The sequence below is a fragment of the Cydia amplana genome, chromosome 2, assembly GCF_948474715.1.
Source record: "Cydia amplana chromosome 2, ilCydAmpl1.1, whole genome shotgun sequence".
NCBI classification, from domain to species: Eukaryota; Metazoa; Arthropoda; class Insecta; order Lepidoptera; family Tortricidae; genus Cydia; species Cydia amplana.
Window position 1 is genome coordinate 17,795,857 of NC_086070.1, and position 12,587 is coordinate 17,808,443.

Genomic DNA, 12,587 nt, shown 5'->3' on the forward strand with positions numbered 1-12,587 from the left:
CAAAGATGCTGGCAGCATTCCCTCGCTGAATGGCAATGCTTATGCACACTAACTACTAGTGGTCTAGTGTACCCATGGTCTAATAAAACATGGTCTTCTCTTCCCAGAGTGTCACTTGCCTACGTCACAATAACATTGCCACTTTATTTCAACATAACTTGTAACATGGGTACATTATATCTATGGTTAATAAGTTAAAATATTTCTTTATAATTTTATAATTTTCATTTATATGTATTTTATCTTAAATTTTACAATAACACGTCATTTTTAATTATTCGTTAGCAATATCTTCCGATTCACGAAAGAAATTTCAGACGTTCGGGTACCTAATTCTGTTTACACTACTGGCAACATGGGATAGCGCTGTCACATTTGACAATCCGCCATGTTGTCCCTGACCGTCATCCTTGTCGAACGCGTGTTAATTGTTATTTCCTTCTCGCTCAGTGTCAGCAGTCGCAGTGTTTTCCGGACTTTTCACGTCGTAAGCTTGGTAATTAATGTTTTGTTACGAAAATGGTTGGCTGTTCTATTCGGAACTGTAAGAGTAGGAGTGAAAAGGGCAGTATAGATTTGTTTTATTTTACTATGTTTCTACATGAATAACTTAAAATTAATGCCGTTAAAATAATTTTCACCGTTGGTTAAAATTCTCCCACATTTTAAAGTTTGAGAACCTGAAAACAGCATGATGACGTAGGCAAGTGACAGTTAGGTCATTCGCGAATCTCGGAAGAGAGTACCAGGCGGAGTATATTATTATACCATGAGTGTACCCGTCCGTGTCGCTCGCGCCCTTGCCAACTACATCATTTAAAACTACATCATTTATGTCAAAATGTAAGTTCGAATTGGTCTACATAATTGTAAATTTTCAAATTCGTACGTAGAAAACGTAAGCCCTAGGAATGGACATAGAATACTTTATTGTTAATCCGCCCCTGGGCAGGAGGAGAGAACACAAATCGAATCACACTTCCACGGAGCCGGAGTCCTTTATGTTAGTCGGTTTAAAAGGCACAGTACATAAACATACATTTATGTATATTATTATGGACTATTTATATTATGTACTAAAAGTTCCGTTAACTAATCACATATAATTTCATGCGCTACCTACTTAAAAGTGTTTAGTACCTAGTTAGTAAGTACTTAAATATTCTCAGTGCAGAAAATTAGCTTCTAAGACTGGATGGGACCTTAGAGCTTGCTAAATCTGAATCGAAGTAACGAGCCTACACAACGAATTAAGACGCTGGGTCACAATTCAATGCCATACCAATAATGAAATTGAAATAAGGTTTTAATCAAAGCATTGACTAATTACATAAGTTCGGAGGTGCGACGTAAAACCAGCCCGATAAGCGAAGGGCCCGGAAAGTTGTGTTTTCCACGAGCCCGTGTAGAGGGAGGCATTTGAGAAGTTTGCAGCACCTTTCAGATATTTTTCCTTTGCGTTTGGAGTGATTGAAGAGCCGTTGAGAACTTTTATTGGCTCATACTTTTGTTTCGAAATCAGAAATCCTTGAAAGTACCTAGTAGTATTTATGTAGGTAGGTATTTGTAAAATGTAGGTACCGGCTATAATGAGTATGAACGTTGTTACACGCGTGTTATGGAACGCATTAACTATAGTTGGTCAAAGCTTGGTCAAAGCTAGTACTAGTGTAAGATAAAGATAGTATGATTATATCTCTGTCTATGTTTGAAATGAGACAGTCCTTTGACAAACTATAGTTACATTTTACATGTGTACAGTCAGCAATACTATTCGCTTAACACCTTTGCATACAAACCTCTCTGCAGGGGGGGGTCACATTTGTCTGCAGCTGATTGTACGCCTACTACCCACAGGCACTAATAATACCTACCACGTGGTCATGGGCGAATGTACCTACACATATTAAGATGGTATGGTAGGTAGCTATCATATTTTACTTTTCTGAAGAGACCCTCGAGATTATCAAATATTTATTAATAGTTAGTTAGGTACCTATGGTATGTAGATTCAAAAATATTGTGTCCACGAAAATTCGTATGAATATGATCGGCGCTTGGCCGGCTTTAATAAAAACAATTGTCATATGGTTTTCTTTACCGAAGATCAACTGGTAGATTATCTATGTTCCAATTTAAGACACTAATTGGTCCGAACTGTGGTTTACACTAGAAATGGGCCGAATATCCATTATATCCAATTCCACAATGTTCGTCGTATTCACCTGTATTCTTCGTATTCGGCAAACTCTATATTGAGCCCATCTCTAATTTACACCGACCAACCAGCGCTACATAGGTATACAAGGGCTCGAAAACTGATTAACCCTTTACAGCCACGTCCATTAAGTAGTATGTCTTTAATTAGACACCAAATGTGATACTTGCGTGCCTCACGAACGGCGGTGACAAATAGGCGGGAAAATGGCAGGTCGTGGGTGTACCTAAACGATACGTAGGTACCACTCTTACTACGCAAAGTCACACATGGTTAACAGAGAAATTTTATTCAATTGTACAACGGGAATTAATCGCGTATTTCAATTTTAAGATTTACCTCCGACGTTTCGAGGACGACGTTGTCCTCGTGGTCTCGGAGAAGACTGGCTAAAGTTGACATCAACATCTTCTAGCTGCGCGAGTTTTTCGAACTACCCGCACTTGGTCTTGTTTATCCGCTTGAACGTTTTGCGCACTAGGAATGTTACTCTGTCGACTCGACACACAACACTAACGATATTCGATTTATCGACTGTCGATATTCGTTTACGCTTACATTTACTAATGACTGGATTCCATGTGGATGAGATCTTGAAACCCTCGTCCCGACTGAAATGATTTTTTTTTTATTTCAATGGGTTCCCGTACTTTCCTACTGTAGAAAACAAAGCCGGAGAAACAAAGCGCACTTGCAGCTGTCAAAAATCGTCAGATGAACAAGTCTGCCATGGCTGAGCATTTACTGAAGTCAGGACCAAACCACTGAAACCGAATTTCGCAAATTGCGGGCATTTCTCTCTGTCACTCTAATTACGCCTTCATTGGAGTAAAAGAGAAAGATCCCCGCAATTTGCGATATTCGATTTTCGCGGTAGCCCCTCTGGATTGAGCTGCATAACCCTAAAATCCTTTCCACGGATCGTCATTTCTAATCCCATTTTCTAAAGGGGAAAAGAAGTATAAAGGGATTATTTTTATTTTATCGTTTTTGAAATCGGTTTTTAGGGTTCCGCAGTAAACTAGGAACCGTTATAGTTTCGCCATGTCCGTCTGTCTGTCTGTCCGCGGCTTTGCTCCGTGATCGTTAGTGCCAGAAAGCTGCAATTTGGCGTAGATGTGTAAATCAATAAATCCGACAAAGTCGTACCTACAAAAAAATCTAAAAAAAGACTTTTTTAAGTGTACTTCCCCTAATAAAATTGTATCACATCCCCCCATCCCCTCCCTTTAAACTATGGGTTTGCCTCTAACTTTTGAACTATGGGTCCAAAAAATATGAAAAAAAATAGTAGAAACAGAGCTTAAGAAACACAGAAACTACTTACAGCAAACATGATCACTTTAGAGTCTGTTCGGAAAGAGAAAGAGTCGTAGAATGTATTAGGCCCCATCACTGACCATCCAGCCTCTAGACATAGCATAGTCGCGCTACCCCCTCTGCCACACATACGGTAGCGTTACTCCATCTTCGAGTCACGCCTACACCGCTTACTTCAGTCGGCGGACCGGGCTCGGTCTAGAAACTTCGGTAGCTCGAAGAAGTTTTTGCTATCAAAAATGCATTATTGTTGTGTCAAATTGTGTGGCAAGAACACTAAAAACTCTGGTGTACAAAAAAATGGCATTTCATTTCACAGGTAAGCCGATGTTTTAGAGATTTGGATAAAAAAATATTTTAATTTAAGCGTCTCATCAAATTTGACAGCGCTTGAAACTCGATGACGTCTTTTAAGAAAGTCTCTTTCTATCACGCTGCATCCGTATACATCCTTTCTTGTCTTTTATTACGTGACATTCCTAAGCCCAAACTAGTGATGTCCATATCCATAGAATGTGATTGTTTACTATTGATAAGGTCATTCAATTCAAATCGCATAGGTATTTGCGAAAAATTCACTATAAAACAAATAAATAATATGAGAATTACACTTACGGTCAGGTACCAATTTCCCCTTGAACATAACCGATATTGTCAATTCAGCACTACATAGGTACTCGTATTACTTTTAGCGATTATAAAAACATTGCAAAAATTTATCACAAGACCAATTTTATACAAAAACACACGGTTGCAATTTAAAATGCATTATTTTGATTCCATTTTTGTTGAGAATAGTGGGTGCCGGTTTAACTTTTTAATTTTTGCTTTTTTTCTGTGTACGACTGCCAACATGGCAATGATACTTGAACATTCGGCCAAATAATTTAAACCTCATTTAGTTAGATTGTGTTAAATAACATTTCATTTACATAATAACAAATCAATATTTGATTTAAACCATGTAATAACTCTTAATAGAATTATACAGGATGTTTTTAATGGGTGGGTATAGTAGGATACCGCGAATACAGGATGGATTTTCTTTTTGGCTCAGTGAGGGCAGCTACCAGATCCCGTACTGCTACGAGAAAACGGTCTTAAGAGACCTTCCCTCGATTTTAAATTAATGAAGATTGGCATTTACAGATTTTGGAAAAAACATACAGGATACGAGAAAAAGGTCATTTTTGACAAACTTTTTTTTTATGCCAATCGATCCCATTCCTATTGAGGATCAAAAGCTTGTATGGGAGCAAAAAAAAATTTCATGCTAGAAAAGCCACAAATCGAGGAAAACTTTTCCCATAATATTTGAATGAAAATGAAAACTTTTATTTTTCACATGCTACTTTTGTATGCCAATCGATTCCATTCCTATCCAGTATCAATAGTTTCCTAGGGGTCGACTTACGGTAATGTACTAAAAAGCCACAAATTGAAGAAAACTTATCCATACATTTACTATGGAGAAAACGTGAAATTTAATTCACAGTTTTCTATCTGGCCAATCAGTCCTGTCCTGTTACATTTAAGAACCATAATACTGTATGAAGACATTGCTGTACGAATGATGGGCGAGGTAGAAAATTGTGAATAAAATTTCACATTTTCTCCATAGTAAATGTATGGAAAAAGTTTTTATTAATTTGTGGCTTTTTAGTACATTGCCGTAAGTCGACCCCTAGGAAACTATTAATACTGGATAGGAATGGAATCGATTGGCATACAAAAGTAGCATGTGAAAAATAAAAGTTTTCATTTTCATTCAAATATTATGGGAAAAGTTTTCCTCGATTTGTGGCTTTTCTAGCCGGAATTTTTTTTTGCTTCCATACAAGCTTTTGATCCTCAATAGGAATGGGATCTAATTTGAAATCGAGGGAAGGTCTCCTAAGACCGCTTTCTCGTAGCAGTACGGGATCTGGTAGCTGCCCTCACTGAGCCAAAAAGAAAATCCACCCTGTATATAAAGCCGCAACTCGACTGATTAATTGACATAATTGCTCTCCCAGAAGGGGGTTCCTGGGGTATTTGACTTTGATACGGTCGTATAGAGGGGGTGGTTTGGTGACTTCCAGAAAAATCCGACTTTTGGTCACTAAACGGTGACAGATACGTGGGAGATGCTCGACCAAATGTCATAGAGGGACGCTGACAGTTTCTGAAGCCGCCATTATTTTTTCAAAATGGCGGATTCAAAATGGCGATCATTTTTCAAAATGCTCCCAGCGCGCTAAAATTTTGGTCACGAAAACTCGGGGTCACCTAGCTGTATTCCTATGGATTTTTTTAATAAAACCAATATGGCGGTAAAAATGGCCACTTATTTTTTATGAAAAGCTTCAAAGGTGAGAGATAGGTGGGGGGTGCTCGACCAAATGCCATAGAGGGCCCGAGACAACACAAATTGCATTTAAAAAGTTTCAAAATGTACTAACTAACATAAAAACACCTTGTAATACCATGGTTGCAATAAAGAATTATGATTATGATTATGAAAATGGCCGTCTTTTTTTTTTCAAGTTGGTCTGAGCGAGTTGAGATTTGGCATGCGGCGAGCTTGGGGGCCCAAGATTAGTATGTGAATTATTTTTTGAAAACACTCAAAATGGCGGCGGACACGGGCAAAGGAAAATTTCCAAGTAGGTTAAGCGAACCCGAAGGGCGAATATCAGGCTGGGAGGCCGAAGGCTGACCCGCCGAAGGCCCGAAGCCTTCACCCCGACTCCCAAGCGTGCAACCCTCAGTAATTTAAAGCGAGGCCGAAGGGCGAGCTGCGTGAAGAAGTGCTTCCAAGCAGGGATGTTGCGAATATCCGCATCCGCATCTCGTCTCGTCTCGCGCTTCTCTAAATCCCATAAGACGCCTTTTTACCAATAGTTTATTTTTAAATTAATTATATAAAGCAGATACACCTGCTAACGAAACCACAACGTTATGGGTTAATGTTTTCGAACGAACGAATCAACATAGCATTCAAAACATGCTTGCATATTATTACTGTTATTACATTATTGACCGTGATTGACAATGTTATTATTCAACGTGTCACATCACTAGCGCCCGGCAGATATTACTGTCTGACGCCCACGTGTGTTTGAACGGACCAATCACGGCACGGGACTCGCTCACCTCGTCCCCCGCACCCCTGTATTTTTGGCAGCATCGGTTTCATGAAAGAATTGGCCTAAGTTGAGTCTAGAGGCTGGATGGTCAGTGGGCCCCATACATTTCACGACTCTTCTCTTTCCGCACAGACTGTAGCCGTTTTTGAGTTATATACAAAAAGCCTTCTCTTCATTGTAAAAATTCGTACAAAGCGCTGCGAAAGTACTCCCTTTTGCTTGAAATGTACATGATCAGGGCCGGATTAAGCATGTCGGGGCCCCTAGGCAGTGCCATATTTTAATTTCAACCTTCGGCCCCTATTTCTCCACGCTGACAGGTACGACAATTGTCAAAAAAATGACAGACCTCTGTTTCATCACGCCGACATTTGCCAGGTGACATATGTCCAGTGATAATTGTCATGTGACAGGTGACAGATGACAATTTCGTAAATTGTTTTGTATAGAACTTCATATAAACATGACAGGTATTTTGGTATAGGTGAACCAGGATCTATTGAGGGTGCGCCATATTGCGGAATTTCACTGGAACTAATTTTTTTCATACTACACTGAATTGTCACCCTATACATGAGAATAACAACGCCCTCTTGACAATTATCATACATTACTGGTCAGGCTATACAATTGTCCATCTTAAATTTAATGACAATTATTTTGTGAAACAAGGGTAATGTTTACTAGTCGACATATTTGTCAATTCTTGACAAGAAATCGTTAATTGATTTCGATGTGCCGTGTTGTCATCACTTACATGATATTGATTGAGATCCCAACCCCATCTAATGCAGTATTATTTGTTGCAAAAAACATTATTTGTTGACAAGGCGTGAAAGCATAATTTTTCAAAGTAGAAATCTATTTGTACTTTATTTATATATTCACTTATACTATAAGAATATCACCACTATTGCTTTCGCGGAGATTCATTTTCTAACTAACCAAAACCCTAACTTTACTGTTAGTGCCCAACTTCGCCCAAGTAACGTATTAAAAAAACGTTACCTACCTCAACATAGGTACCTAATTTCGCTACCGGTCCCCAACTTCGCATTATAATTTTTTTAAATTATGAAAACTATACTGAGACTTATTCCAAATCCAAATCCTAAATGTTGAATTACTAAACGACTTCATAGGCAACAATTACAATTTATAGTGGAATTATGATTTCATGCTAGTTAAGAAGAATTTAAAAGCGATTTAAAGCGATTTTTATTTCTATCCTTAAGGCGAATTTAGAGTACAAAGTTTTGCCAACGTTTATTTTCAATGAACTGCAACAATGATAACGGGGTTTACTAACAACGAAAACACTACAATTGTCACCCCTACACACACAATTGTCACAACACTACAAATGTGTAAGCCTGACACAGCTCCGATCTCATGTCAATAATTACCGACAAATTGACAAATATGTCGACTTATAAAAACTACTCGTGTTTCACCAAATCATTGTCATTAAATGAAAGATGGACAATTGTAACTAAATGCCTGTCATGTTTATAAGCACTTCTATACAAAAACAGTTTACGAAATTGTCACTTGTCACTTGTCACTTGACAATTGTCACTCGACATATGTCACTGACAAATGTCGGCTTGGTGAAATAGGGGCCGGTGTCGGTTGAGCCGATCCGAACATGCCGAGCGATGTCTTTTTCGCTCTTATTGCGTGGACATAAAGCTTTTTTCTATCAGTTTTTGCCGATTCCTTTTTACGTCAAGTGTGGCCCTTGGAGGAGAGCCCTTTTTTCTCAATAAGTAGTTAAATATTGTGCGAGGCTGAACAGCGATTGTCCGACCATAATACCAAAAATAAAGATATTCCATACGTTTAAATTACTATTCATTCACCAGTCAAGTTAGCATGTAGGTAGAGTTAGACCAAGAAAAGTCTGCAGCGATTTTGATAGCCCACGCAGTGCAAGTGTTATTTATACGTCATAATTTCATAGAAGTTTGACGTTTAAAATGACACGTGCACTGCGTGGGCTATCAAATCCGCTGTAGACTTTTCTTGGTCTGACTCTACAGGGTCAACCAGAAAAGCAGCAAAAAACGCGAGCGCAGCGAGCGCGAAATTTTTTGTTTAAAAATTGTGAAAGCGTGTTAAAGGCCGGGCCTAAAATTCCGAAGTTCCCCAGTGAGCCGAGCTTTCATGCGAGGTCAAAGCCGTGCTTCAGGATAAGCTCAGCTAGAGCACATACGCCAACCAAAGTCCATTGTATTAAAAAGCGAGACCGCAGGCCGAGCTTGGCGCAGCGAGGCCAAAGGCTAAGCTGAAGAAGAGGAGATTTGGAAGACAAACCAAAAATGGAGGTAAAAAGCGAGGCTCTATTTTTACCTCCATTTTTGGTCTACATTACTTAACAAGCCCGAAGCGTACTTATAACCAGCGAGGTGAACTTTCATGCGAGGCAAAAGGCCAAGCTTCTGAAATCAATGTTTATATTTGTTAAAAAGCGACGCCGAAGGTCGAACTGTAAGATAGCAGCCTTACAGTTAGCCTACTGTGACAGAATGGTAACTACGGAACCCTACACTGAGAGTGGCCCGACATGCTCTTTGCCAAGTTTCTTTTTTCTTTAGTTTAATATTTTTGCTCAGAAACAGTAGGGTAATCTAGGGATATAACACTGAACTTTAATTTATAAGAACATTACCAGCATAAAAAACACACATTGTATCCCGCTATAAAAAATATGCTATAATTATAATTCTTGAAAATAAAATAGGCAAATCATTACTTTATTGATTTCGTGCTATTCATATATATAATATTATAAAAACTGATTCTCTAATCAACATCGACAATTTAAAATAAGGCATGTACCAATCAAGTACCAATCTAGTACATTGATTAAATAATTCGATGCATCCCATGCAATTAATTGTTCCTGTCCCACAGGCCCACGTCCTCTATTAGTTCATATTCAACTAAAGTGACCCGTGGACTGTTTGCTTCGAAAATAAATAATTTCAATCTTAAAAAAAGCTCAGTGTGAGGTAACTTTGGGTAATTGACTTTTGTAGTCGATGATTGTATGACACATTTATTAATCTATGGTATACGTTGGCAAGTGGCAACATCGGTACAGTGTGTGAGCCATCGCCCTGTTAACGGTGTCATGGCGGTTTGAGTTGTTGAAATATTTTTTTTTGTTGCAATAACTTCCAAGTTTATGTGCTTTATAACGAACTGAATATTGATTACGGTCAATAAAATCACGCGACACAAAATAGAAAATAATGCGCGAATACAAAATAGTAGTGTTAGGTAGCGGAGGCGTGGGAAAGTCCGCCCTCACAGTACAGTTCGTACAAGGCATCTTCGTGGAGAAATACGATCCCACAATCGAGGACAGCTATCGGAAACAAGTGGAGGTCGATGGGCAACAGTGCATGCTCGAAATCCTTGACACGGCGGGAACGGAACAGTTCACGGCGATGCGGGATTTGTACATGAAGAATGGGCAGGGATTCGTGTTAGTATATTCTATCACTGCACAATCGACGTTCAACGACCTGCAGGACCTGCGGGAACAGATCCTACGAGTGAAGGACAAGGACGACGTGCCAATGGTGCTGGTGGGCAACAAGTGTGACCTGGAGGCCGAACGAGTCGTGGGCAAGGAGCAAGGACACAACCTCTCGCGCCAGTTCCAATCGTGCGCCTTCATGGAGACCTCCGCGAAAGCCAAGATCAACGTGAACGACGTGTTCTATGACCTAGTACGACAAATCAACAAGAAATCTCCTGGCCCACCAGGGAAGACCACTAAGAAATCTGTTAAGTGTACTCTCTTGTAAGGCTTGAGTCCCTGGAGCCTCCGACGCAACTAGGTATAAAACATTTAATAATTTGAAAGACTTCTCGAACCTAAATTTGGCTCTTGTGGTTCCGAAAGTTAACTAAGCTGGGTGGGTCGAGTGTTGTTACTTGGTTGCCTATAGCATTTTAAATGTGCATTTGTTGAGCTATAACATGACCAGTGCTATAGCGCGAGTGGAAAATGCACAGAATAACGCAAAATTAATACAAACTCCTATCCTGTAAATGTGTAGTTACACTTTTTGATCTATGTAAATTAGGACAAGTATTCAAATAGATTCTGTGTGTTTCACTCTAGAAAATTCCAATTGTAATGTGTGGATGCTGATAGGTTCAGAAGTTAACAAGTCTAGTGCTGTTATTCCATTAACCAGTGCGCTGATCAAGGCGCCGGGGAGTGTGTGCTGATCAAAATCCATTACAATAATATCCTGCTGTAATAGATACAAGGGTTGCTTTTGAGGAGGAAGTTTAAAGCACCTGCCTCCTTTTTAATAGGATTATCAATTGATTCTTTTTATATCTTTGTTCTCTCCCGATTGTACCCCTATTAAGCCTATTCCAGGCATTATATGATTTATCCCCAAATCTGTCATTATAATTTCAACTTTAACAATCCGTTGTAAGGTTCAAATTAAATTTGGGCTTACGAATAATGTGACTTGTTGTCAAATGAATCACCAAAATGTAACTATTTGGACCTGTTGGGAAAACCTTCTAGATTGGTACAACCTGGAAAAGGGTTAATATAAAATAAACCATGTATACATGGTAAGATGGTTTTTTTTTTACAAAATTATTTAACAATTTAATTCAACATGCACTCCTTGGCGATTTGAATTTACAATCTCAATTTGGTCAAGATTCTTTCATAGAATAGAATGAATTTTGTCAAATTTAGTGTGCTTTAAACTTGTGAATCATGCTATGTGCAGACAGTCTAGTCTCGTCAATTACAATGAACAGGAAAAGCTACAACGGCCTGTATTTGCCATAAGATAAACACTCAAGGGCGTTCACATTGTAATACAGTACAGGCACATGTTTTATTATTTAATTATGAGTTTGGTAGACTTGTGGGCAAGTGTAAATGGATTAACATCTTAATAGCAATAATAAGTGCCACATATTAGTGAAAATTTGTCATAAGTATGCCTCACTGTCTGGACCTAGCATATAGTATAACATAATTTCTAGAATATTGTTCTAATAGTACTGAATAAAAAAACAAATGGAGCCTGACTTCTGAACGGCTAGGTGATGTGAGCCAGGCTATGAGGGGCTGGGACAGCCCACGGGCCTGAACCAGTGTGTAATGTTTAAATAATTAAGGATACATGAAATTTTTCAGATATATTGTCTTGTTATATAATTCAAATGTATCGAAGGAAAAGTTGAAGTGACACCATGCAGAGTTGGTGACTGGAACAAATATTAGTGAGCCTTAGCGAGCATGCGGCTCTGCCGCACTGCCAGATCTATAACCCCTTGCTCTAGGAAATTGAACTCTAAAATTAATCGTTATGGAAGATGGGATAAAGTTTTATGATTACCAGCTCATTTAAATGTAATTACCGACCTATGTTTTGCTTCTATGGAACTTTGTTAAACATACTAATTATAGGTGTTCAAATATTGTTACGGAATTAGATGTTTCCTCCATTCTCATTTCTTTACATTTAAGGTTACTGCACAAGGATATTGGTAATGACTTCGATCTGAGTTGAATTATATTTTTTTATATATATTGTGCAAATTAGAACTTGTATATTTTTATCTTTTCAATTAATAATCGACTTGTACAATAACTATTAATTTCTTTTTTGCAAATTTATCAATAAAACCGATTTTAAATTTATGCAGTGGCTTGTTCTCTGTGGAGGCGAACTCCCCTCGCGCCCTCGCCGCCGTGACTCACGCCCGCAGCTCCCGTCACCAATCAAACGACACTTGGCTCGGAATTTTAATGGAATTTAATTGAATGAAACAACCAATTACCATCTACAACTATATTTATTAATCGGTGTAAAAGTTTTATAAAACGTGTCCCACATTGTACAACGAAATCAAAATGTAGGTAC

At 38.6% G+C, this 12,587-nt stretch overlaps 1 protein-coding gene across 1 annotated transcript; it reads left to right on the forward strand.

The window, feature by feature from the left end:
* The first annotated feature begins 9,740 nt into the window (after window positions 1–9,740).
* On the forward strand, window positions 9,741–10,784 carry LOC134659226 (ras-related protein Rap-1b). The gene has a single exon (XM_063514857.1). The coding sequence runs from the start codon at window positions 9,924–9,926 to the stop codon at window positions 10,482–10,484; it is 561 nt and encodes a 186-aa protein (XP_063370927.1). The 5' UTR covers window positions 9,741–9,923; the 3' UTR covers window positions 10,485–10,784.
* The last annotated feature ends 1,803 nt before the right edge of the window (window positions 10,785–12,587 follow it).

Excerpts from the sequence above, each read along its gene's own strand:
- LOC134659226 (XM_063514857.1), top strand. The coding sequence starts at position 9,924 with ATGCGCGAATACAAAATAGTAGTGTTAGGTAGCGGAGGCGTGGGAAAG.